This window comes from Salvelinus namaycush, chromosome 20 (assembly GCF_016432855.1).
Source record: "Salvelinus namaycush isolate Seneca chromosome 20, SaNama_1.0, whole genome shotgun sequence".
Taxonomy (NCBI): domain Eukaryota; kingdom Metazoa; phylum Chordata; class Actinopteri; order Salmoniformes; family Salmonidae; genus Salvelinus; species Salvelinus namaycush.
Window position 1 is genome coordinate 54,056,586 of NC_052326.1, and position 25,123 is coordinate 54,081,708.

The 25,123-nt window shown below is 44.4% G+C and overlaps 1 protein-coding gene across 1 annotated transcript in view; it reads right to left on the reverse strand.

The window, feature by feature from the left end:
• LOC120064874 (metabotropic glutamate receptor 7) overlaps positions 1 to 22,886 on the reverse strand; it is a 410,691-nt gene extending 387,805 nt beyond the window's left edge. The window contains exon 1 of the mRNA XM_039015466.1: positions 22,365 to 22,886. Coding sequence (XP_038871394.1) covers positions 22,365 to 22,886 — 522 coding nt within the window. The remainder of the gene's footprint in view (positions 1 to 22,364) is intronic.
• Positions 22,887 to 25,123: the final 2,237 nt, after the last annotated feature.

A 25,123-nucleotide genomic window follows, 5' to 3' on the forward strand; every position in this document is an offset into this window, starting at 1 on the left:
TCAGGTTATGTCGATATAGGACTTGTTTTACTGTGGATATAGATACTTTTGTACCTGTTTCCTCCAGCATCTTCACGAGGTCCTTTGCTGTTGTTCTGGGATTGATTTGCACTTCTCGCACCAAAGTACGTTCATCTCTAGGAGACAGAACATGTCTCCTTCCTGAGCGGTTTGACGGCTGCGTGGTCCCATGGTGTTTATACTTGCGTACTATTGTTTGTACAGATGAACGTGGTACCTTCAGGCGTTTGGAAATTGTTCTCAAGGATGAACCAGACATGTGGAGGTCTACAATTGTTTTCTTAGGTCTTGGCTGATATCTTTTGATTTTCCCATCATGTCAAGCAAAGAGGCACTGAGTTTGAAGGTCGGCCTTGAAATACATCCACAGGTACACCTCCAATTGACTCAAATTATGTAAATTTGCCTATCAGAAGCTTCTAAAGCCATGACATAATTTTCTGGAATTTTCCAAGCTGTTTAAAGTCACAGTCAACTTAGTGTATGTAAACTTCTGACCCACTGGAATTGGAATTGTGAATTGTGATACAGTGAATTATAAGTGAAATAATCTGTCTGTAAACAATTGTTGGAAAAATTCCGTGTGTCATGCACAAAGTAGATGTACTAACCAACTTGCCAAAACTATAGTTTGTTTACAAGAAATTTGTGGAATGGTTGTAAAACTAGTTTTAATGACTCCAACCTAAGTGTATGTAAACTTCCGACTTCAACAGTAGATGTTGGAACATTGCTTCCATTCAGCCACAAGAGCAGTAGTGAGGTCAGGCACTGATGTTGGGTGATTAGGCCTGGCTTGCTGTCGGCGTTCCAATTCATCCCAAAGGTGTTCGATGGGGTTGAGGTCAGGGTTCTGTGCAGGCCAGTAAAGTTCTTCCACACACATCTCGACAAACCATTTCTGTACGGACCTCACTTTGTGCACGGGGGCATTACTGAAACAGTAAAGGGCTTTCCCCAAACTGTTGCCACAAAGTTGGAAGCACAGACTCGTCTAGAAAGTCACTGTATGCTGTAGTGTTAAGATTTCCCTTCACTGGAACTAAGGGGCCCAAACCATGATAAATAGCCCCAGACCATTATTCCTCCTCCACCAAACTTTACAGTTGGCACTATGCATTGGGGCAGGTAGCGTTCTCCTGGCATCCCCCAAAACCAGATTCGTCGGTTGGATTTTATACACCTATCAGCAATGGTTGTTGCTGAAATATACAAATCCACTAATTTGAAGGGGTGTCCACATACTTGTGTATATATAGTGTATGAAGTTATTCTGTTATCATAACATATTAAGTTATACTCTCATCATAACATATGAAGCTATACTCTCATCATAACATATTAAGTTACTCTAATAGATAATTCTCGGCCTTATTTCTTCTAGTCGTTCTGAATAAATGTGTGGAAAAAGACCTAGTCTGCAGGAAGTTCAGAATGTGTGTGTGTGTGTGTGTGTCTGTGTGTCTGTGTGTCTGTGTGTCTGTGTGTGTGTGTGTGTGTGTGTGTGTGTGTGTGTGTGTGTGTGTGTGTGTGTGTGTCTGTGTGTGTGCCCGTGAGTGGCTGCTATCTATCGATTGGATAGAGTGGGAATGATTTAATTAATTACATAGTGTATGTGTATCATTGAGGAAGTTGCTGCCTCGTCTTCCTAAATCAACTTAGTGTTTTGTTCTGCTCACGTTTTGTGTTAGTGTCACTCTGTAGGCTTTTGTTTCCTCATTATGACATCATCAGCTACAGACCAGACCTGAGCTCAAATAGTATTTTACACGTTTCAGTATGCTCTCCAGCCTGCCTGGAGTGCCCCTTTTGTTTTGGAACGGTTCTATTGGTACATTTAATTCCAGGCAAGCTCAATCAAGCACAGCTATAAGTGTTTGAAATGAATCCCAACATTATTTGAGCCCAGGTCTGGCAGAGACGGTGACTTGCTAGGGCAATGAATGAATGATTCAATGGATGAATGAATGACCGACTCAATGGATGAATGAATGAATGAATGACTCAACGGCTGGTAATTTGGAGCTTGAGGACATTCAAGAGAGGAGAGGATTTGATAAATGAGTGTTATTCTTCTTCCAGTCAGATAGAATAAATAAGAGAGGAGAGTTGAGCAGTGGGACTGGGACTGCATTAGTAACACGCCTTGATAACAACACAAAGACTGTAGGGGATGAATGGGATTGAAACGGGCTTGTGACCACATCTTGTGTGGCTCCTGCTCCTCCTTTGTTACTCCGTTAAGTAGCAATGAAAACAACGGAATGACACTGAACACTGACAAGAGAAAGAGAGTGTTACACAGACAACTGATTCATGAAAACATCCCTGTTAACTAACCCAATGTTACACAGACAACTGATTCATGAAAACATCCCTGTAAACTAACCTAATGTTACACAGACAACTGATTCATGAAAACATCCCTGTTAACTAACCTAATGTTACACAGTAGAGACAGACAGGTTGGACCACAGTAGAGACAGACAGGGTTATGACAGGGGGACCACAGTAGAGACAGACAGGTTGGACCACAGCAGAAACAGACAGGGTTATGACAGGGGGACCACAGTAGAGACAGACAGGGGGACCACAGTAGAGACAGACAGGGTTATGACAGGGGGACCACAGTAGAGACAGACAGGGTTATGACAGGGGGACCACAGTAGAGACAGACAGGTTGGACCACAGTAGAGACAGACAGGGTTATGACAGGGGGGACCAAAGTAGAGATAGACAGGTTGGACCACAGTAGAGACAGCCAGGTTGGACCACAGTAGAAACAGACAGGGGTATGACAGGGGGACCACAGCAGAGACAGACAGGGTTATGACATGGGGACCACAGTAGAGACAGACAGGGGTATGACAGGGGGACCACAGTAGAGACAGACAGGTTGGACCACAGTAGAAACAGACAGGGGTATGACAGGGGGACCACAGCAGAGACAGACAGGTTGGACCACAGTAGAGACAGACAGGGGTATGACAGGGGGACCACAGTAGAGACAGACAGGTTGGACCACAGTAGAAACAGACAGGGTTATGACAGGGGGACCACAGCAGAGACAGACAGGGTTATGACATGGGGACCACAGTAATGACAGACAGGTTGGACCACAGTAGAAACAGACAGGGTTATGACAGGGGGACCACAGTAGAGACAGACAGGGTTATGACAGGGGGACCACAGTAGAAACAGACAGGGGTATGACAGGGGGACCACAGCAGAGACAGACAGGGTTATGACATGGGGACCACAGTAATGACAGACAGGTTGGACCACAGTAGAAACAGACAGGGTTATGACAGGGGGACCACAGTAGAAACAGACAGGGTTATGACAGGGGGACCACAGTAGTGACAGACAGGTTGGACCACAGTAGAGACAGACAGGGTTATGACAGGGGGACCACAGTAGAGACAGACAGGGTTATGACAGGGGGACCACAGCAGAGACAGACAGGGTTATGACAGGGGGACCACAGTAGAGACAGACAGGGTTATGACAGGGGGACCACAGTAGAGACAGACAGGGTTATGACAGGGGGACCACAGCAGAGACAGACAGGGTTATGACATGGGGACCACAGCAGAGACAGACAGGGTTATGACAGCACAACTCATTGGAGACTGACTGTCTATCTACAGCCTCTAGTTAGTCTAGTCAGTCTAGTACCTACAGCCTCTAGTCAGTCTAGTACCTACAGCCTCTAGTCAGTCTAGTAAGTCTAGTTTCTACAGCCTCTAGTCAATCTAGTAAGTCTAGTTTCTACAGCCTCTAGTCAGTCTAGTACCTACAGCCTCTAGTCAGTCTAGTACCTACAGCCTCTAGTCAATCTAGTAAGTCTAGTTTCTACAGCCTCTAGTCAGTCTAGTCAGTCTAGTACCTACAGCCTCTAGTTAGTCTAGTCACTCTAGTACATACAGCCTCTAGTCAGTCTAGCATCTTTAGCCTCTAGTTAGTCTAGTCAGTCTAGCATCTTTAGCCTCTAGTCTGTCTAGTCAGTCTTGTACCTACAGTCTCTAGTTAGTCTAGTAAGTCTAGCATCTACAGCCTCTAGTCTGTCCTGTACCTACAGCCTCTAGTTAGTCTAGTCAGTCTAGTACCTACACCCTCTAGTTAGTCTAGTAAGTCTAGGTTCTACAGCCTCTAGTCAATCTAGTAAGTCTTGTATAAACAGCCTCTAGTCAGTCTAGTATCTACAGCCTCTAGTCAGTCTTGTATCTACAGCCTCTATTCAGTCTAGTATCTACAGCCTCTATTCAGTCTAGTAAGTCTATTTTCAACAGCCTCAAGTCAGTCTTGTATCTACAGCCTCTATTCAGTCTAGTATCTACAGCCTCTATTCAGTCTAGTAAGTCTATTTTCAACAGCCTCAAGTCAGTCTTGTATCTACAGCCTCTAGTCAGTCTAGTATCTACAGCCTCTACTCAGTCTAGTATCTACAGCCTCTATTCAGTCTAGTACCTACAGCCTCTAGTCAGTCTAGTCAGTCTAGTACCTACGGCCTCTAGTCAGTCTAGTAAGTCTAGTTTCAACAGCCTCTAGTCAATCTAGTACGTCTAGTATCTACAGCCTCTAGTCAGTCTAGCATCTTTAGCCTCTAGTCTGTCTAGTCAGTCAAGTACCTACAGCCTCTAGTTAGTCTAGTCAGTCTAGTTTCTACAGCCTCTAGTCAGTCTAGTCAGTCTAGTACCTACAGCCTCTAGTTAGTCTAGCATCTTTAGCCTCTAGTCTGTCTAGTCAGTCTAGTACCTACAGCCTCTAGTTAGTCTAGTCAGTCTAGTACCTACAGCCTCTAGTTAGTCTAGTCAGCCTAGTACATACAGCCTCTAGTTAGTCTAGTAAGTCTAGCATCTACAGCCTCTAGTCTGTCCTGTACCTACAGCCTCTAGTTAGTCTAGTCAGTCTAGTACCTACAGCCTCTAGTTAGTCTAGTAAGTCTAGTATCTACAGCCTCTAGTCAGTCTAGTATCTACAGCCTCTAGTCAGTCTAGTATCTACAGCCTCTAGTCAATCTAGTAAGTCTAGCATCTACAGCCTCTAGTCTGTCCTGTACCTACAGCCTCTAGTTAGTCTAGTCAGTCTAGTACCTACAGCCTCTAGTTAGTCTAGTAAGTCTAGTATCTACAGCCTCTAGTCAGTCTAGTATCTACAGCCTCTAGTCAGTCTAGTATCTACAGCCTCTAGTTAGTCTAGTAAGTCTAGCATCTACAGCCTCTAGTCTGTCCTGTACCTACAGCCTCTAGTTAGTCTAGTCAGTCTAGTACCTACACCCTCTAGTTAGTCTAGTAAGTCTAGGTTCTACAGCCTCTAGTCAATCTAGTAAGTCTTGTATAAACAGCCTCTAGTCAGTCTAGTATCTACAGCCTCTAGTCAGTCTTGTATCTACAGCCTCTATTCAGTCTAGTATCTACAGCCTCTATTCAGTCTAGTAAGTCTATTTTCAACAGCCTCAAGTCAGTCTTGTATCTACAGCCTCTATTCAGTCTAGTATCTACAGCCTCTATTCAGTCTAGTAAGTCTATTTTCAACAGCCTCAAGTCAGTCTTGTATCTACAGCCTCTAGTCAGTCTAGTATCTACAGCCTCTACTCAGTCTAGTATCTACAGCCTCTATTCAGTCTAGTACCTACAGCCTCTAGTCAGTCTAGTCAGTCTAGTACCTACGGCCTCTAGTCAGTCTAGTAAGTCTAGTTTCAACAGCCTCTAGTCAATCTAGTACGTCTAGTATCTACAGCCTCTAGTCAGTCTAGCATCTTTAGCCTCTAGTCTGTCTAGTCAGTCAAGTACCTACAGCCTCTAGTTAGTCTAGTCAGTCTAGTTTCTACAGCCTCTAGTCAGTCTAGTCAGTCTAGTACCTACAGCCTCTAGTTAGTCTAGCATCTTTAGCCTCTAGTCTGTCTAGTCAGTCTAGTACCTACAGCCTCTAGTTAGTCTAGTCAGTCTAGTACCTACAGCCTCTAGTTAGTCTAGTCAGCCTAGTACATACAGCCTCTAGTTAGTCTAGTAAGTCTAGCATCTACAGCCTCTAGTCTGTCCTGTACCTACAGCCTCTAGTTAGTCTAGTCAGTCTAGTACCTACAGCCTCTAGTTAGTCTAGTAAGTCTAGTATCTACAGCCTCTAGTCAGTCTAGTATCTACAGCCTCTAGTCAGTCTAGTATCTACAGCCTCTAGTCAATCTAGTAAGTCTAGTATCTACAGCATCTAGTCTGTCTAGTAAGTCTAGTTTCTACAGCCTCTAGTTAGTCTAGTCAGTCTAGTACCTACAGCCTCTAGTCAGTCTAGTCAATCTAGTAAGTCTAGTTTCTACAGCCTCTAGTCAGTCTAGTCAATCTAGTATCTACAGCATCTAGTCTGTCTAGTAAGTCTAGTTTCTACAGCCTCTAGTTAGTCTAGTCAGTCTAGTACCTACAGCCTCTAGTCAGTCTAGTCAATCTAGTAGGTCTAGTTTCTACAGCCTCTAGTCAGTCTAGTAAGTCTAGTTTCTACAGCCTCTAGTCAGTCTAGTCAGTCTAGTACCTACAGCCTCTAGTCAGTCTAGTCAGTCTAGTAAGTCTAGTTTCTACAGCCTCTAGTCAATTTAGTAAGTGTAGTTTCTACAGCCTCTAGTCAGTCTAGTAAGTCTAGTACCTACAGCCTCTAGTCAGTCTAGTAAGTCTAGTACCTACAGCCTCTAGTCAGTCTAGTACCTACAGCCTCTAGTCAGTCTAGTACCTACAGCCTCTAGTCAGTCTAGTACCTACAGCCTCTAGTCAGTCTAGTACCTACAGCCTCTAGTCAGTCTAGTCAGTCTAGTACCTACAGCCTCTAGTCAGTCTAGTACCTACAGCCTCTAGTCAGTCTAGTCAGTCTAGTACTTACAGCCTCTAGTCAGTCTAGTACTTACAGCCTCTAGTCAGTCTAGTACCTACAGCCTCTAGTCAGTCTAGTACCTACAGCCTCTAGTCAGTCTAGTCAGTCTACTACCTACAGCCTCTAGTCAGTCTAGTATCTACAGCCTCTAGTCAGTCTAGTACCTACAGCCTCTAGTCAGTCTAGTCAGTCTAGTACCTACAGCCTCTAGTCAGTCTAGTACCTACAGCCTCTAGTCAGTCTAGTCAGTCTAGTTTCTACAGTCTCTAGTCAGTTCAGTCAGTCTAGTCAGTCTAGTCAGTTCAGTCACTCTAGTCACTCTAGTCAGTTCAGTCAGTTCAGTCAGTTCAGTCAGTTCAGTCAGTTCAGTCAGTCTAGTCAGTCTAGTCAGTCTAGTCAGTCTAGTCAGTCTAGTCAGTCTAGTCAGTCTAGTCAGTCTAGTCAGTTCAGTCACTCTAGTCAGTCTAGTCAGTTCAGTCAGTCTAGTCAGTCTAGTCAGTTCAGTCACTCTAGTCAGTCTAGTCAGTTCAGTCACTCTAGTCACTCTAGTCACTCTAGTCAGTTCAGTCAGTTCAGTCAGTTCAGTCAGTTCAGTCACTCTAGTCACTCTAGTCAGTCACTCTAGTCAGTCACTCTAGTCAGTTCAGTCAGTTCAGTCAGTCTAGTCAGTCTAGTCAGTTCAGTCAGTCTAGTCAGTCTAGTCAGTCTAGTCAGTTCAGTCACTCTAGTCAGTCTAGTCAGTCTAGTCAGTCTAGTCAGTCTAGTCAGTTCAGTCAGTTCAGTCAGTTCAGTCAGTTCAGTCACTCTAGTCAGTTCAGTCACTCTAGTCAGTCTAGTCAGTTCAGTCAGTCTAGTCAGTTCAGTCAGTCTAGTCAGTCTAGTCAGTTCAGTCACTCTAGTCAGTCTAGTCAGTTCAGTCACTCTAGTCACTCTAGTCAGTCTTGTCAGTTCAGTCAGTCTAGTCAGTTCAGTCACTCTAGTCACTCTAGTCAGTCTAGTCAGTCTTGTCAGTTCAGTCACTCTAGTCAGTCTTGACAGTTCAGTCAGTCTAGTCAGTCTAGTCAGTTCAGTCACTCTAGTCAGTCTAGTCAGTTTAGTGTACTTCTCATCCAGTACTGCCAGCCAGTTCCACTTATTTTTATTTCACTTATCTATTCCAGTACACTCTTAGAACCCAAAAGGGTTCTACCTGGAACCAAAAGAGTTCTACCTGGAACCAAAATAGTTCTACCTAGAATCAAAGAGGGTTGTTCAAAGTGTTCACATCACAGTCTATAAGCCTATAGTGTGAAGTGGGGCATCTAAAAGCTTATAGAAAGGCTGGGATTCATCCTCATGTACATGAAAGACCTCAGCTCTCTGTGTCCAGAATGAGGCTTACCCCCTAGTAATGAATATGTCTCTCTGGGCAGCTACTGCCCTTTTTACAGTACTGGGCCAAACCAAGCCAAGCTGTACTGGGATGGCCTAGTGGTCTACATATCCACCATCTAGTTGCTGGAACTGTGTTTGAAAGGACCTTTGTGAAAATAACATATATGAGCCAACACAAGTATGGTTTGGATACATGAAAAGTGGTCTTCTGACCTCAATGGTACTTGCTGGATAAATAAAGATGAAATGGAAACGTATGGTTCAGATTGGCATTAAAGAGTAGAAATGGTATGCCAAATCTACCCTAGCTGTCCCAACACTACCTGAGAGCCAATAGACTGCAGGGAAAGAGGGAGAGAGGAATGGGAGCTTCACAACCAACCGTGACAGTGTAGAAAGCAGCATAAAAGACGCACAAACAAGGAAGAAGAAACAAAAAATGTTGAAAGTGCCACCGAACCCTCGGGACTGGGATTAATAGAATCGTAAGCTGCAGCTTTGTAAGTTCTAGATGGTGGGGAGAAGGAGATGGAGGGAGAGAGAGCAGGGCCGGCTCTAGGCATAAGCGAAATAAGCAACTGCTAGAGGGCCCACGATACCATTTTTTTTTTTTGGGGTGGGGGGACTCAGTCAGGTTCTCAAAAGTACTGTTTTGAGTTAAATGGAAGAATACACAAGGTGTATCAGCAATTTTTCTCTTGTTATGTCAGTCACTGACAGTCACTAAATTAGCAAACATATTTTAGATTGGTAAATTATTCTAGCCAGCTATCTAAACTTGTAGTCGAATTACTGACCAGGAATGCAGGGCACGTGCCCAGAGGCCCTGACCTCCAGGGGGCCCCCAATGATTTTGTTAGTCACTCTCACTCTGATACAATATTACCTTGGCATAAGTCATGGATAAATGTATAGAATTGCAGCAAACTTGCTTTATAACTGGAAATTAACTCTCCGGCATCAAGAGGGGGGACATTTAAATGTTTTGTGGTGAGGTAATGGGGTTGGGGTGGGGGCAAAGAAAATGTTGCTTAGGGCCCACAAAAGGCTAGAGCCAGTCCTGAGAGAGACTAATAGGGGGAGAGAGAGAGAGAGAAATAGGGAGAGAGAGAAAGAGGGGGAGGGAGAGAGAGAGACAGTGAGAGAGAGAGCAAGAGAGAGAGAGAGACAGCGAGAGAGAGAGAACGAGAGAGAGAGAGAAAGAGAGAGAGAGAGAGAGAGAAAGAGGGAGAGAGAGAAAGAGGGGGAGGGAGAGAGAGAGACAGCGAGAGAGAGAGCGAGAGAGAGAGAGCAAGAGAGAGAAATAATGATATTTGAAATGTCTTTATTCTTTTGAAACTTCTGTGAGTGTAATGTTCACTGTTCATTTTTAATTGTTATTTCACTTTTGTTTATTAGCTACTTCACTTGCTTTGGCAATGTAAACATATTTATCTCATGCCAATAAAGCCCTTAAATTGAATTGAGAGAGAGAGACAAGAAACATGGTATACAAAAGACAGACCCACTGGTTGCCCTCTAGGTTACATAGAGAGCTGGTAGTCCCATCCACCAAACTACCAGGTGTGAAACAGGGAAGAGACTCAGGGGGTACGCTAATTTAATATAACGCAGACCTAACTCACGCTATTAAATTAATCAAAACAGGACCAATTTACATATGTCTAGAAATTAATAGGGACATTTTCTCAACAGAGAAAAATGTCCTCATGTATCCCCATAATAGAATCCCCATACTTTAACGATGACAGCTTCTCCATCCTAGAGGGGAGATCAACAATTCCCAGGCCCAGGGACATGTACTAGTCTGTGGCGACCTAAATGACAGAACTGGACAAGAACCTGACACCCTCAGCAGACAGGGGGACAAACACCTACCTGGAAGTGACAGCATTCCCTCCTCCATGCGCACCCCTAGACACAACTACGACAATATAACCAACAAAACCAGGGCAAAAGTCCTGCAGCACTGTCGGACGCTGGGTATATACATAGTCAATGGTAGGCTTCGACGGGACTCCTACAGTAGGTACACCTATACAGCAGCTCATCTCTTGGCAGTAGTACTGTAGACTACTTTATCATTGACCTCAACCCAGAGTACCTTAGGGTGTCAGTCCACTCAGGGTGCCGGTCCACTGACACCCTTATCAGATCACAACAAAATCACACTCCACTTGAACAGAGCTATGATCAATCATGAGGCATCAAAGCCAGTGGATCTGCTTTAATATTAATACATGCTATAGATGGAAGGAAAGTAGTGTGGAAATCTACCAAAAAACAATTAGGCAACAAAAATTCAATCCCTTCTGGACAATTTCCTGGACAAAAGGTTTCACTGTTATTGTGAAGGTGTGAACTTGGCAGTAAAAAACCTAAACAGTATAATTTGACCTCTCAGCTTCCCTATCAAATCTAAAAATGTAATGCAGACAACCTAAGAAAATTCAAAACAATGACAAATGTTTGATGAAGAATGCAAAAATCTAAGAAAGAAATTGAGAAACCTATCCAACTAAAAAACCTAGAGACCCAGAAAACCTGAGTCTACACCTTCACTATGGTGAATCACTAAAACAATACAGAAATACACTATGGAAGAAGAAGGAACAGCACGTCAGAAATCAGCTCAATGTAATTGAAAAACCCATAGACTCTAACCCCTTCTGGAAAAAATTTTACACACTAAACAAACAATCTTTTTGGCTCTATAACAAAGAACAAACAGCAAATACATATACATATACATGATCAATTACAAATCTTAGAATCAGCTATTAAAGACTAGCAGAACCCATTGGATTCTCCAATTACATCGAATGAATCACAGGAAAAAATGCAAACCCTCCAACCCAAAAAGACCTGTGGGGTTGATGGTATCATAAATGAAATGATCAAATATACAGACCACAAATTCCAATTGGCTATACTTAAACTCTAACATCATCCTCAGCTCTGACATATTCCCCAATATTTGGAATCAAGGACTGATCACCCCAATCCACAAAAGTGGAGACAAATTTGACCCCAATAACTACCGTGGGATATGCGTCAACAGCATCTGTAACGGCGTTCCTCCTCCTCTTCATCCGAAGAGGAGGAGCAGGGATTGAACCAAAATGCAGCGTTGCGATTTGACATGATATTTATTAAATAAACCGAAAACACGAAGAACACTTGAAAAGATACAAAACAACAAACAACGTAGACTGACCTGAACGTAAGAACTTACATGAAACACGAAGAACGCACGAACAGGAAAACAGACTACACAAAACCGAACGAACAAACAAACCGAGACAGTCCCGTGTGGCGCAACAAACACAGACACAGGAGACAACCACCCACAACAATCAATGTGAAAACACCTACCTTAATATGGCTCTCAATCAGAGGAAATGAAAACCACCTGCCTCTAATTGAGAGCCATATCAGGTCACCCTTTAAACCAACATAGAAACAGAAAACATAGACTGCCCACCCAAACTCACGTCCTGACCAACTAACACATACAAAACTAACAGAAAACAGGTCAGGAACGTGACAGCATCCTTGGGAAAATCTTCTGCATTATCATTAACAGCAGACTCGTACATTTCCTCAGTGAAAACAATGTACTGAGCAAATGCCAAGTTACCGTACGACAGGCCACGTATTCAATCTGCACACCCTAATTGACAAACAAAGAAAGCAAAACAAAGGCAAACAAAGGAACACCATCATGTTTGTTGATTTCAAAAAAGCTTTTGCCTCAATTTGGATACAAATTGATGGAAAGTTGTGTTGGAGAAAAAAAACATACCACATTATAAAATCCATGTACACAAGCAACAAGTGTGTGGATAAAACTGGCAAAAAGCACACACACACATTTCTTTCCATAGGACCCGGGACTGAGACAGAGATACAGCTTAACCTCTACGGGACCAGTAAATCTCAGTAGGACACAAATAATGGTGTTCCAAAAAAAGTCCAGTTGATAGGACCACAAATACAAATTCCATCTAGATTCCATTTCCCTAGAGCACACAAAAAAACTATACATACCTCGGCCTAAACATCAGCGCCACAGGTAACTTCCACAATGCTCTGAATGATCTGAGAGACAAGGCAAGAAGGGCCTTCTATGCCATCTAAAGGAACATCAAATTCGACACACCCATAGGATCTAACAATCCTTGAATCAGTTATAGAACCCATTGCACTTAATGGTTGTGAGGTCTGGGGTCCGTTTACCAAATCAATAATTCACATAATGGGACAAACACCAAATTGAGACTCTGCAAAAACAATCCTCTGTGTACAACGTAAAACACCAAATAATTCATGCAGAGCAGAATTAGACCAATACTCGCTAATTATCAAAATCCGGAAAAGAGCCGTTCAATTCTACAACCAGGAGAAGGAAGCGATTCCCAAAGCTTCCATTACAAAGCCATCACCTACAGAGAGATGAACCTGGAGAAGAGTCCCCTAAGCAAGCTGGTCCTGGGGCTCTGTTCACAAACACAAACAGACCCCACAGAGCCCCAGGACAGCAACACAACTAGACCCAACAAAGTTATGAGAAAACAAAAAGATAATTACAAAAAAAACTGCATTAACTAGAATGCTATTTGGTCCTAAACAGAGAGTACACAGTGGCAGAATACCTGACCACTGTGACTGACCCAGAATTAAGGAAATCTTTGTACAGACTCAGTGAAGATAGCTTTGCTATTGAGAAAGGCCTCCAAAGGCACACCTGGCTCTCAAGTGAAGACAGGCTATGTGCATACTGCCCACAAAATGAGGTAGAATCTGAGCTGCACTTCCTAACCACCTGCCAAATGTAAAGTATGACCATATTAGAGACACAGATTTCCCTCAGATTACACAGATCCACAAAGAATTCGAAAACAAATCCAATTTTGATAAACTCCCATATCTATTGGGTGAAAAACCACAGTGTTCCATCACAGCAGCAAGATTTGTGACCTGTTGCCACAAGAAAAGGGCAACCAGTGACGAACAAACACCATTGTAAATACAAACCATATTTATGTTTATTTATTTTCCCTTTTGTACTTTAACTATTTGCACATCGTTACAACACTGTATATAGACATAATATGACATTTGAAATGTCTTTATTCTTTTGGAACTTTTGTGAGTGTAATGTTTAATTAAATGCTTTTATTGTTGATTTCACTTTTGTTTATTATCGATTTCACTTGCTTTAGCAATGTATACATATGTTTCCCATGCCAATAAAGCTCCTTAAATTTGACATTTAAGAGAGAGAGAGGGAAAGAGAGAGCACGAGAGAGTGAGAGAGAGAGAGAGAGAGAGCGAGAGAGAGGGAGAGAGAGAGAGAGCGAGAGAGAGAGAGAGGGAGAGAGAGAGAGAAAGAGAGAGAGAGAGAGAGAGAGAGTGAGAGACAGAGAGAAAGAGAGAGAGAGGGAGAGAGAGAAAGAGAAGGAGAGAGAGAGCGAAAGCGAGAGACAGAGAGACAGGGAGAGAGAGAGATAGAGAGAGAGGGAGAGAGAGAGAGAGGGAGAGACAGAGAGAATGCGAGAGGGGGGGGGTAGTTTTATGGGGGTTCTAAGGTTGTTGGCATGTGTTTGTTGTTCTCCTTCTCAGGTGTCTAAAAGCTTTAAGTACTTTTTTGGTCTAAAATTGCAACTGATTGAAAAGCCACCGACTTTTTTTTTCTGAACTCATGAATTTCATAAATCGTGAGAAATGAATCTAATAATTTCTGACAGCAGCTGTATACTTGCAATGATTAAAACAAAATAATGAATGTTTTAAAAAGTGGGTAGACCTACTTTAAAGGTCCTGCACAGTCATCGTATTTCCCTGGTAAAAACATCATATTTTTATGCAATTCAAAATGTTCAGAATTTGACACAATATGTAAACTTCTCCCTCATCTTCAACTATCAGGAAGCCTGAAAGAATGTGTTGAGTGGGCGGGGAGCTTATATTCATGAGCTCACCTTGACCGACAGATATTTAAAACACCCTTGTGGTCGTTGCCAGGTAACTAAACAATGGGCATGTTGTTGATGATTTGACGTCAAGGCTAAATAGAATGCCTCAACCCATTTTCTCAACCAAAATTCACTCATGGGTTAACAGAGTTGTTCATGGATTGTTGGGTATCTGACGAACAGCAACAATACACCATTGTCTTTCAATTGTTTTTGTAACTAATTACAGAATACAGTTCACTGATACGTTTCTTCACCAGCGTTCCAGAAGTGTACTGAACAATGTCTTGGAGCTTCTGCATGAAGCTTTATACTGGAAATGACAAAAAGTTCAGCATTTTGTTTTTGGATCAGACATTAATTGGATCATTTACAATAGACCAGCAGTCTAAATATTTATCAACATACTTATACTTATGAATAATTATGTTAAGATATAATGGCAGCATCATTTGACATAAAAAAAATAAGAATTAGCTCCATAAGCCTAATATAGACCCTTAGCATCATACTGGCTGCAGGACCCATTGGAACAATTTGTAAACACTCACCCAATCACAAAGCTTGAAAAAAAAAAAAAAAAAATTGAACAAAATGTGATTTATCACCTAAACATAAATTACTTGGTGGTTTTGGGAAATGCAACCAAACTACAGAGATTGATGGGGAGAGGAGGGTAGGGGGAACCATGTAACCAGCTTCATTCAAGCAGGATTCATTGAGACCAATCCAGGGATGGCCTCCTCCTTGTGCAGGCCTCCCACACTGGGCAGACAGGGTTCCTGGGATGGACAGCTTGCACAGCTTCCCCACAGCTTCCCCACAGCTTCCCCACATACAGTGCTGCATCAAGGATGATTGTTTCTCACCCCAATTAATAAAGCAGCTTCGCTCCAAATGTGGACTACATGTGTGACATCTTAAGCCTCAGCCTGTCCACCGGAAAGAAGAAGAATCTTGTGCTGTCTGATGTAACGTTAAATTATCACTATGGCATCCAGTCACAACACAGCAAGCTTTTTCCCAGCATGCAACCAGTAACTTGCTAGTTCAAAGGCACAACACAGTCGAGAAGGTGTTAGTTACCAGTATCATTCTGCCACATTCTGCTTGAGATGTCTTAGACATTCAATGTACAGTTGAAGTCGGAAGTTTACATTCACCTTAGCCAAATACATTTAAACTCAGTTTTTCCCACAATTCCTGACATTTAATCCTAGTAAAAATGTCCTGTTTTAGGTCAGTTATGATCACCACTTTATTTTAAGAATGTGAAATGTCAGAATAATAGTAGAGAGTATGATTTATTTGTCACGATCGTCAAAGGGACTGAGAGAGGACCAAGGCGCAGCGCGTGGAAAGTACATCTTTATTTATTTAAAGAAGGAACAAACAAAACAAAACAACAAACAGACGACCGTGAAGCTATAAATACAAAATGGTGCTGACACTGACCATTACACACTGACATAGACAATTCCCCACAAACAGCTAAAGCCTATGGTTGCCTTAAATATGGCTCCCAATCAGAGACAACAATAACCAGCTGTCTCTAATTGAGACCCAATTCAGGCAACCATAGACTTTCCTAGAAACCTACACTCAACCATAGACACAGCTAGACTACTATACTAAACATAAACCCAACTACTCTAATAAACCCCCTAAACCTTACAACCACCCTAGACACTACAAAAAACACATACATTCCCCATGTCACACCCTGACCTAACTAAAATAATTAAGAAAACAAAGAATATTAAGGCCAGGGCGTGACATAACCCCCCCCTTAAGGTGCGAACTCCGGGCGCACCAGCACAAAGTCTAGGGGAGGGTCAGGGTGGGCATCTGACCACGGTGGTGGCTCAGGCTCTGGGTGAGGTCCCCACCCCACCATAGTCAATCCCAGCTTACGTCTCTCCCTCAGAATGACCACCCTCATATTACACCCACTTAGGTTAAGGGGCAACACCAAGATAAAGGACAGCTCCGGGACGAGGTAGCTCAGGACAGAGAGGTAGCTCAGGACAGAGGGATAGCTCAGGATAGAGAGGTAGCTCAGGATAGCGAGGTAGCTCATGATAGAGGGGCAACTCCGGACTGAAGGACAGCTCCGGACAGAGAGACAGCTCTGGACTGAGGGGCAGTTCTGGATAAATAGCCGCTCTGGGCTGAGGGGCAGCTCATGACTGGCTGACGGCTCTGGACGCTCATGGCTGGCTGACGGCTCTGGACGCTCATGGCTGGCTGACGGCTCTGGACGCTCATGGCTGGCTGACGGCTCTGGACGCTCATGGCTGGCTGACGGCTCTGGACGCTCATGGCTCGCTGGCGGCTCTGGCAGATCCTGTCTGGTTGGCGGCTCTGGCAGATCCTGTCTGGTTGGCGGCTCTGGCAGATCCTGTCTGGTTTGCGGCTCTGGTAGATCCTGTCTGGTTTGCGGCTCTGGCAGATCCTGACTGACGAATGGCTCTAGCGGCTCCTGACTGACTAACGGCTCTGACGGCTCGGGACAGATGGGCGGCTCTAATGGCTCGGGACAGGCGGATGGCTCAGACGGCGCTGGGGAGACGGATGGCTCAGACGGCGCTGGGGAGACGGATGGCTCAGATGGCGCTGAGGAGACGGATGGCTCAGATGGCGCTGCGGAGACGGATGGCTCAGACTGATCCTGTCTGGCGGAAGGCTTTGGCTGCTCCTGTCTGGCGGAAGGCTCTAGCAGCTCCTGTCTGGCGGAAGGCTCTAGCGGCTCCTGTCTGGCGGAAGGCTCTGTAGGCTCATGGCAGACGGGCGGCTTTGCAGGCTCATGGCAGACGGGCGGCTTTGAAGGCTCAATACAGACGGGCAGTTCATGCGGCGCTTGGCAGACGGACAGTTCAGGCGCCGTTGGGCAGACGGCAGACTCTGGCCGGCTGAGACGCACTGTAGGCCTGGTGCGTGGTACCGGAACTGGAGGTACCGGGCTAAGGACACGCACCTTCAGGCTAGTGCGGGGAACAACAACAGGGCACACTGGACTCTCGATGCGCACTATAGGCCTGGTGCGTGGTACCGGAACTGGAGGTACCGGGCTGAGGGCACGCACCACAGGGAGAGTGCGTGAAGGAGGAACAGGGCTCTGGAGACACACTGGAAGCCTGGTGCGTGGTGTAGGCACTGGTGGTAATGGGCTGGAGACACGCACCACAGGGTTAGTGCGTGGAGGAGGAACAGGGCTCTGTTGACACACAGGAAGCTTGGTGCGTGGTGTCAGCACTGGTGGTACTGGGCTGGGAACACGCACCACAGGGCTAGTGCGAGGAGCAGTAACAGTACGCACAGGACTCTGGAGACGCACAGGAGGCTTTGTGCGTGCTGTAGGCACTGTCTTAACCAGACGGCTAGCACGCTCTTCAGGACGAGTCTGGAGAACTGTTCCCGGTGACATTAAGTCACCAACACGTTCATTCGGACGGATGCCGTGCCTCATGCACCAAACCAATACATCCCTCATAACTCTCTCCTCCAATTTCTCCATTAACTCCTTTACTGTCTCTGCGTCACTCTCCTCCAAATCCGCCCTCACCGGCTCCTTACGGTAAACAGGAGGAGTTGGCTCACGTCTCCCGACTGACCCAACTAAACTACCCGAGAGCCCCCCCCCCAAGAAATTTTTGGGTTTGACTTACGGGCTTCCAGCCTTGTTTCCGTGCTGCCTCCTCATATCTCCGCCTCTCTGCTTTCGCTGCCTCCAGCTCAGCTTTGGGGCGGTTATATTCTCCTGGTACTTCGCGGTCCAGAATCTCCTCCCAATTCCAATAGTCCTGTGTAGGTGGGTCCTGTTGTTGTTTCACACGCTGCTTGATCCGATTCTGGTGGGGAATTCTGTCACGATCGTCAAAGGGACTGAGAGAGGACCAAGGCGCAGCGCGTGGAAAGTACATCTTCTTTATTTATTTAAAGAAGGAACAAACAAAACAAAACAACAAACAGACGACCGTGAAGCTATAAATACAAAATGGTGCTGACACTGACCATTACACACTGACATAGACAATTCCCCACAAACAGCTAAAGCCTATGGTTGCCTTAAATATGGCTCCCAATCAGAGACAACAATAACCAGCTGTCTCTAATTGAGACCCAATTCAGGCAACCATAGACTTTCCTAGAAACCTACACTCAACCATAGACACAGCTAGACTACTATACTAAACATAAACCCAACTACTCTAATAAACCCCCTAAACCTTACAACCACCCTAGACACTACAAAAAACACATACATTCCCCATGTCACACCCTGACCTAACTAAAATAATTAAGAAAACAAAGAATATTAAGGCCAGGGCGTGACATTATTTCAGCTTTTATTTCTTTAATCACATTCCCAGTGGGTCAGAAGTTTATATACACTCAATTAGTATATGGTAGCATTGCCTATAAATTGTTTAACTTGGGTCAAACGTTTCAGGTAGCCTTCCACAAGCTTCCCACAATAAGATGGGTGAATTTTGGCCCATTCCTTCTGACAGAGCTGGTGCAACTGAGTCAGGTTTGTAGGCTTCCTTGCTCGCACACGCTTTTTCAGTTCTGCCCACAAATTTTCTATAGGATTGAGGTCAGGGCTTTCTGATAGCCACTCCAATACCTTGACTTTGTTGTCCTTAAGCCATTTTGCCACAACTTTGGAAGTATGCTTGGGGTCCTTGTCCATTTGGAAGACCCATTCGCGACCAAGCTTTAACTTCCTGACTGATGTCTTGAGATGTTGCTTCAATATATCCACATAATTTCCCATCCTCATGATGACATCTATTTTGTGAAGTACAACAGTCCCTCCTGCAGCAAAGCACCCCCACAACAGGATGCTGCCACCCCTGTGATTCACAGTTGGGATGGTGTTCTTTGGCTTGCAAGCATCCCCCTTTTTCCGCCAAACATAACGATGGTCATTATGGCCAAACAGTTCTATTTTTGTTTCATCAGACCAGAGGACATTTCTCCAAAAAGTACAATCTTTGTCCCCATGTGCAATTGCAAACCGTAGTCTGGCTTTTTTATGGTGGTTTTGGAGCAGTGGCTTCTTCCTTGCTGAGCGGTCTTTCAGGTTATGTAGATATAGGACTAGTTTTACTGTGGTTATAGATACTTTTGTACCTGTTTCCTTCAGCATCTTCACAAGGTACTTTGCTGTTATTCTGGGATTGATTTGCACTTTTCGCACCAAAGTACGTTCATCTCTAGGAGACAGAAAGCGTCTCCTTCCTGAGCGGTATGGCGGCTGAATCATGAAACATGATTTTCACTGTTGGGGACCTTTAAAAGTGCAGTTACTATTTGTCTAACCCCAGACAGCAAACTTCAAGCTACTAGTCTTAGTATGGTATGGTTTGTTTTCCAAAAACCCACTATTCCTCATCCACAGGTATATTACAGGATACACCCACTATTCTTCGTCCACAGGTATATTACAGGATACACCCACTATTCCTCATCCACAGGTATATTACAGGATACACCCACTATTCCTCATCCACAGGGATATTACAGCAAACACCCACTCTTCCTCATCCACAGGGATATTACAGGATACACCCACTCTTCATCCACAGGGATATTACAGGATATAAATCACTATTACACAGGACAGGGATATTCTGGAGTGTTCCATAGAACACATGTAATGCTTTGACTAATGTAGAGAACATACATGGGAATTAGACATAGTTAGTTATATTTTGGGCTGGTAATTAATGATCATGATTTGTAATCCATGGGCTCTTTCCATTCTGTTCACAGAGTAGGGTGTGAGTCCCTAAGATTACCCTATTCGCTATATAGTGCGTTGCTTTTGACCTGACCCAGCTGTCATCTGAGACACACCCACAGAGCGTCATCTGAGACATACACCCACAGAGCCTCATCTGAGACATACACCCACAGAGCCTCATCTGAGACACACCCACAGAGCCTCATCTGAGACATACACCCACAGAGCCTCATCTGAGACATACACCCATAGAGCCTCATCTGAGACACACCCACAGAGCCTCATCTGAGACATACACCCACAGAGCCTCATCTGAGACACGCCCACAGAGCCTCATCTGAGACACACTCACAGAGCCTCATCTGAGACACACCCACAGAGCCTCATCTGAGACACACTCACAGAGCCTCATCTGAGACACACTCACAGAGCCTCATCTGAGACACGCCCACAGATCCTCATCTGAGACACACCCACAGAGCCTCATCGGAGACACACTCACAGAGCCTCATCTGAGACACACCCACAGAGCCTCATCTGAGACACACTCACAGAGCCTCATCTGAGACACACCCACAGAGCCTCATCTGAGACACACCCACAGAGCCTCATCTGAGACACACCCACAGAGCCTCATCTGAGACACACCCACAGAGCCTCATCTGAGACACACTCACAGAGCCTCATCTGAGACACACTCACAGAGCCTCATCTGAGACACGCCCACAGAGCCTCATCTGAGACACACTCACAGAGCCTCATCTGAGACACACCCACAGAGCCTCATCTGAGACACACCCACAGAGCCTCATCTGAGACACACTCACAGAGCCTCATCTGAGACACACCCACAGAGCCTCATCTGAGACACGCCCACAGATCCTCATCTGAGACACACCCACAGAGCCTCATCTGAGACACACTCACAGAGCCTCATCTGAGACACACCCACAGAGCCTCATCTGAGACACACCCACAGAGCCTCATCTGAGACACACCCACAGAGCCTCATCTGAGACACACCCACAGAGCCTCATCTGAGACACACCCACAGAGCCTCATTGATAAATGCTGTAAGCACAGCGCATGGGTACTAGTGGTGTAATGGGTTTGTGTTCTGGTGCACGTTTGGACTGCCAACTGGAACATTTAAATACATTAGCTAGGTAGAGAACAGCTGTGTGGATGCCTTTTCTATCAGACAAGCAATAATTAAAGGGATATTTTCTGCACATATCTCCAACCGACACCTATGATCCATGGGGATATACTGGCAGACATCTGATCATTTCCCATTACAGTTTTAATGTCCTCATATCTATTGCAAACCCTATAGGCCTGTGTGAAATGCCCATATGGATATGCTGGCTGACAAATAATGATTTCCTGTTAAAACGTTAACGATATTTCCATGTCTGTATTCCTATGTCCAGTCCTGTGTGTGTAAATCTGGGACAAATTGTGTGTCCTAATCGATCAGAGATACCCATTGGCTGCTAATATAATAAGAAGGTGGGAAAACCCAATTGATCTGCAGTAATATGACATTTGTGGTTGCTATGACCACAACGGCGATTGGTGCAGGTAGGCCCTAACTACAGTTGCTCTACTACTGCGGTTCAGAGTTGAATACGCCCAGAACTCTGAAGGCAGTTATTGGCAGGGATATTGGGGGTATTCCGTGAGGTGAATACATACTGTGGTGCCCTACTGAACAAGGCCAGAATGCGAAAGCAGAGAGTCATATAGCAGTGCGGTGGCGGCATGGAGCTGTCCTTTCAGCACCATGCTATATGAACGTTCCACAATGCTGTGCCCTACCGCTGAACGAGGCCTGAATGCGAGAGCAGTAGAGCGGTGCGGTCGCAGTATGAAGCTGTTCTTTCAAAACCATGCACTACTGAAGCAATGCGGTGCCGTATAGTGATACAGGAAGTTGTCCTTTCAGCACCATGCAGTACTATTGAAGTTCAACCGTTTTTACTGTAGCCGGTATCTCGCAGTACAGATACCGATTTTAACAACTGAGCTGAGTCTTTAAACATGAACTTGGGGTCTCCAGTGCATTTTGTATTCACAAGATGAAATAAAAACGTATATGCGTACTAGCATTATACAACTTCACAGGCTGTGGTTCACTGTAGCCTTTCAAGCATACAACAGCATCACACATGCATCAAACACTTGGGGGAGAGGACACATACCAGCATCAGTGGGCTGAAATCGATTTCTAAACATTTAGATGTATCTCGGGTGTAAATTAAGGCCATTAATGGAATCTGAAATAGTTATGAGAAGATGTCATTCACTCGGTGTGTTTGTCTCACTGATAACTGAATCATATAGACAGCGACTACACCGTGTTAATAAGCTTTTCTTACCTGAAACAGACGTAATATATTCGCCACCATGATCGATACAGAACTCGCTGAAGCTCCTATCACTCCCACAACTTTTTCTGGCTTGACGAACACTGGTGGTTCACCGTTAGTACACCTCACATCCGACGTGTCTTTTTGTATGAGTGCCTGCACAAAAGTCAGGGACTGCTCCAGGGCATAGGTGTCCCTCGAACACGTATCCAGTACCCGGGCACCTAGGGTGACATTGGGAAGAAGATCGTCATCACTGTTGATTTGGTCCAAGGCGTACATCATAGCTTCGAGACGATGGATCCCGTTCTCTTTCTTGATGTCCCCACACGGTTCCCCCGGGATCCCCCGGGCGTGCACAGGGAAGAGGCCGCCAAGGGTCAGGTCTCCCTCCATTCTTATGGAATGCGGTGCGTAAATTTCCTGCGATGCCGTAAGGTCAAATAGAGCTTTCATCACACATAAGACTTGCCACGTAAAGTAGGGTTTCTTCAGTTCTAGAACCACACCACCATGCCTTAGCTTGGCCATGGTCTCTCTCTTTCCCCTTATACCTCCTCCGACTTCGATTTAGAAAAAAGACCCGACGCACCGAGGCACTTTTTTTTTTATAATACTTCAATGAAATAAAGGTGAGGCATCGTCCAAAGTAAGTTAATGTGTGCTCATTTGTAAGAAGAAAATGCGCAGGTGAGAAAGGTGCGCATATTATTCCGCTTTAGGCTACCGACGGGTTTACCAATGCGTTACTCCTCATAAATGTGCGCACGACTTCCCAATAGCAGTGAACGGTTCACACAATCGCTTGTTGCTCGGACACCCATTCCAGGTTTGAAGACAGTGGGTCGACATTCAATAAAGAACAGCAAACGACTAATACTTTGTAGAAAGAAAAATGTAATGGATACTAATCATAGCTCATTAAATGTCTTTAAATGAGCGTTAAATGCGCACGAGGACGTGATGTTGATATTCCACGGTTTAAAGCGTGAATCACCACCGAACTCCCACCGTGCGCTGATGTCATAGGCTACTTTCCACAACGAATATCTAAACGCTAATAAATTGTTTTAAAACAAACGGACAACTCGGGGAATCTTCAAGATATAGAACTCCGAAAAGTTGACGTTTATTTCACAAGCAGTCCATCACAGGATCACACATCTTGAGGCGCATGATGATAACGGAATTGCGTTCTGAACATGTCCAGCTGGTGTCTGTGACATCCTCCTCTTCACGCAAACGACGAACTTCTCCGAGACTCCCGTTTGGCCAAGAATGCAGCGGCTTCTCTCTGATGGAAGTAGTCTCTCTTTCGTTGTTGATCCCTTAGAAATCCCTCACTTGGAAGGAGAGGATGGAGAGGATACAAGTATCTCCCCCTGAGCGCTACGGAGGGAATGACGCCTTCTCTCTCTCTCTCTCTCTCTCTCTCTCTCTCTCTCTCTCTCTCTCGCTCGCTCTCTCTCTCTCTCTCTCTCTCTCTGTCTCTCTTTGTCTCTCTCTCTCTCTCGTTCTCTCTCTCTCTCTCGCTCGCTCTCGCTCTCTCTCTCTCTCTCTTTCGCTCTCTCTCTCTCTCTCTCTCTCTCTCTCTTTCTCTCCACGGAAAATCAAATATGCGTTTGTAAAATGACTTATTGCCCAAAGCCTGCAACACACATTTTCTTTTTCATCTTAAATCACAGGATGTGCTTTTATGTGTATCCCAGTCTACTACACCAATATATCAACTGTATATCCATGACTACAATATCATTGTTAAAATTCATTTGTTGTAAATATTATTTTAGAGAGAGAGGGGGGGAGGGGGGGGAGAGAACGTCGGAGCGGGCGTCATCAAGTTTAAGGTCTATTTTTCTTTTCAACCCGCAGGCTGCTTCTTTGATTGCGAGAAATGGGTAATACAAATCGATATCAGGAATCCCTAAAGGTTACGCTTGTGTAGGCAACCAGGGAAAACCTGATGTACCATACAGTGTTCATTGAGCGTAGGAGGTTACCTAATTCTGTTGCAGCTTTATACAAGCTATTGCCGACCGTGCAATCATGCACGGTTGCTATATTTTGCATGCACGCACGCACGCACACACAGAAATACACGGAAAAAGAGAGATACGTCTCACACACACACACACACGCGCACACACATGCTATACATAAATCACTGAATCCATTATTAGAAAATACATGTATTGCGTTATTGTTAAGTTCTTGGTTGGATGGAAAGATGTCTTTGAAGATGTCGTTCGAGTATTAACACTGCTCGTGATACACTGTAGTTTCATGTATAATGACCTTAACAAGTATGAGGTAAAGAGAATAATCTCGAAAATAATCTGTCCATAATCCATTGTACAAGATGGTCTTTCACATATTATAAAGTATACAAAATACCGGACACACATAAGAGCAATTCCACATTAACCGTCTTATCCTGAGACTCAGATTTTTCACTATATAATGTATGTCAAACAAATTTCTAAGTTTAAAAAAAAACATGCAACTCTACAACAAGTACCAATTCTAACAATTTCCAAAGAATGTTTTTTACAAAAACACATTTACTTGACGTGTAAAGTAGAGGCATAGTTTGATAACATAATGAGGGTTTGAACTTTTGGTTGCATCATTCTGTTACCAAACTTAGCAGCTGCACTGTTCTTCAAGTAAATGTATTTTTGTAAAATGTACAGCGGAAAGTCATCGTTGTGTGTAGAGGTGTATGGTTTGTTTAACTTTGCAAACATTGGTTGTTGTTTGACATACAT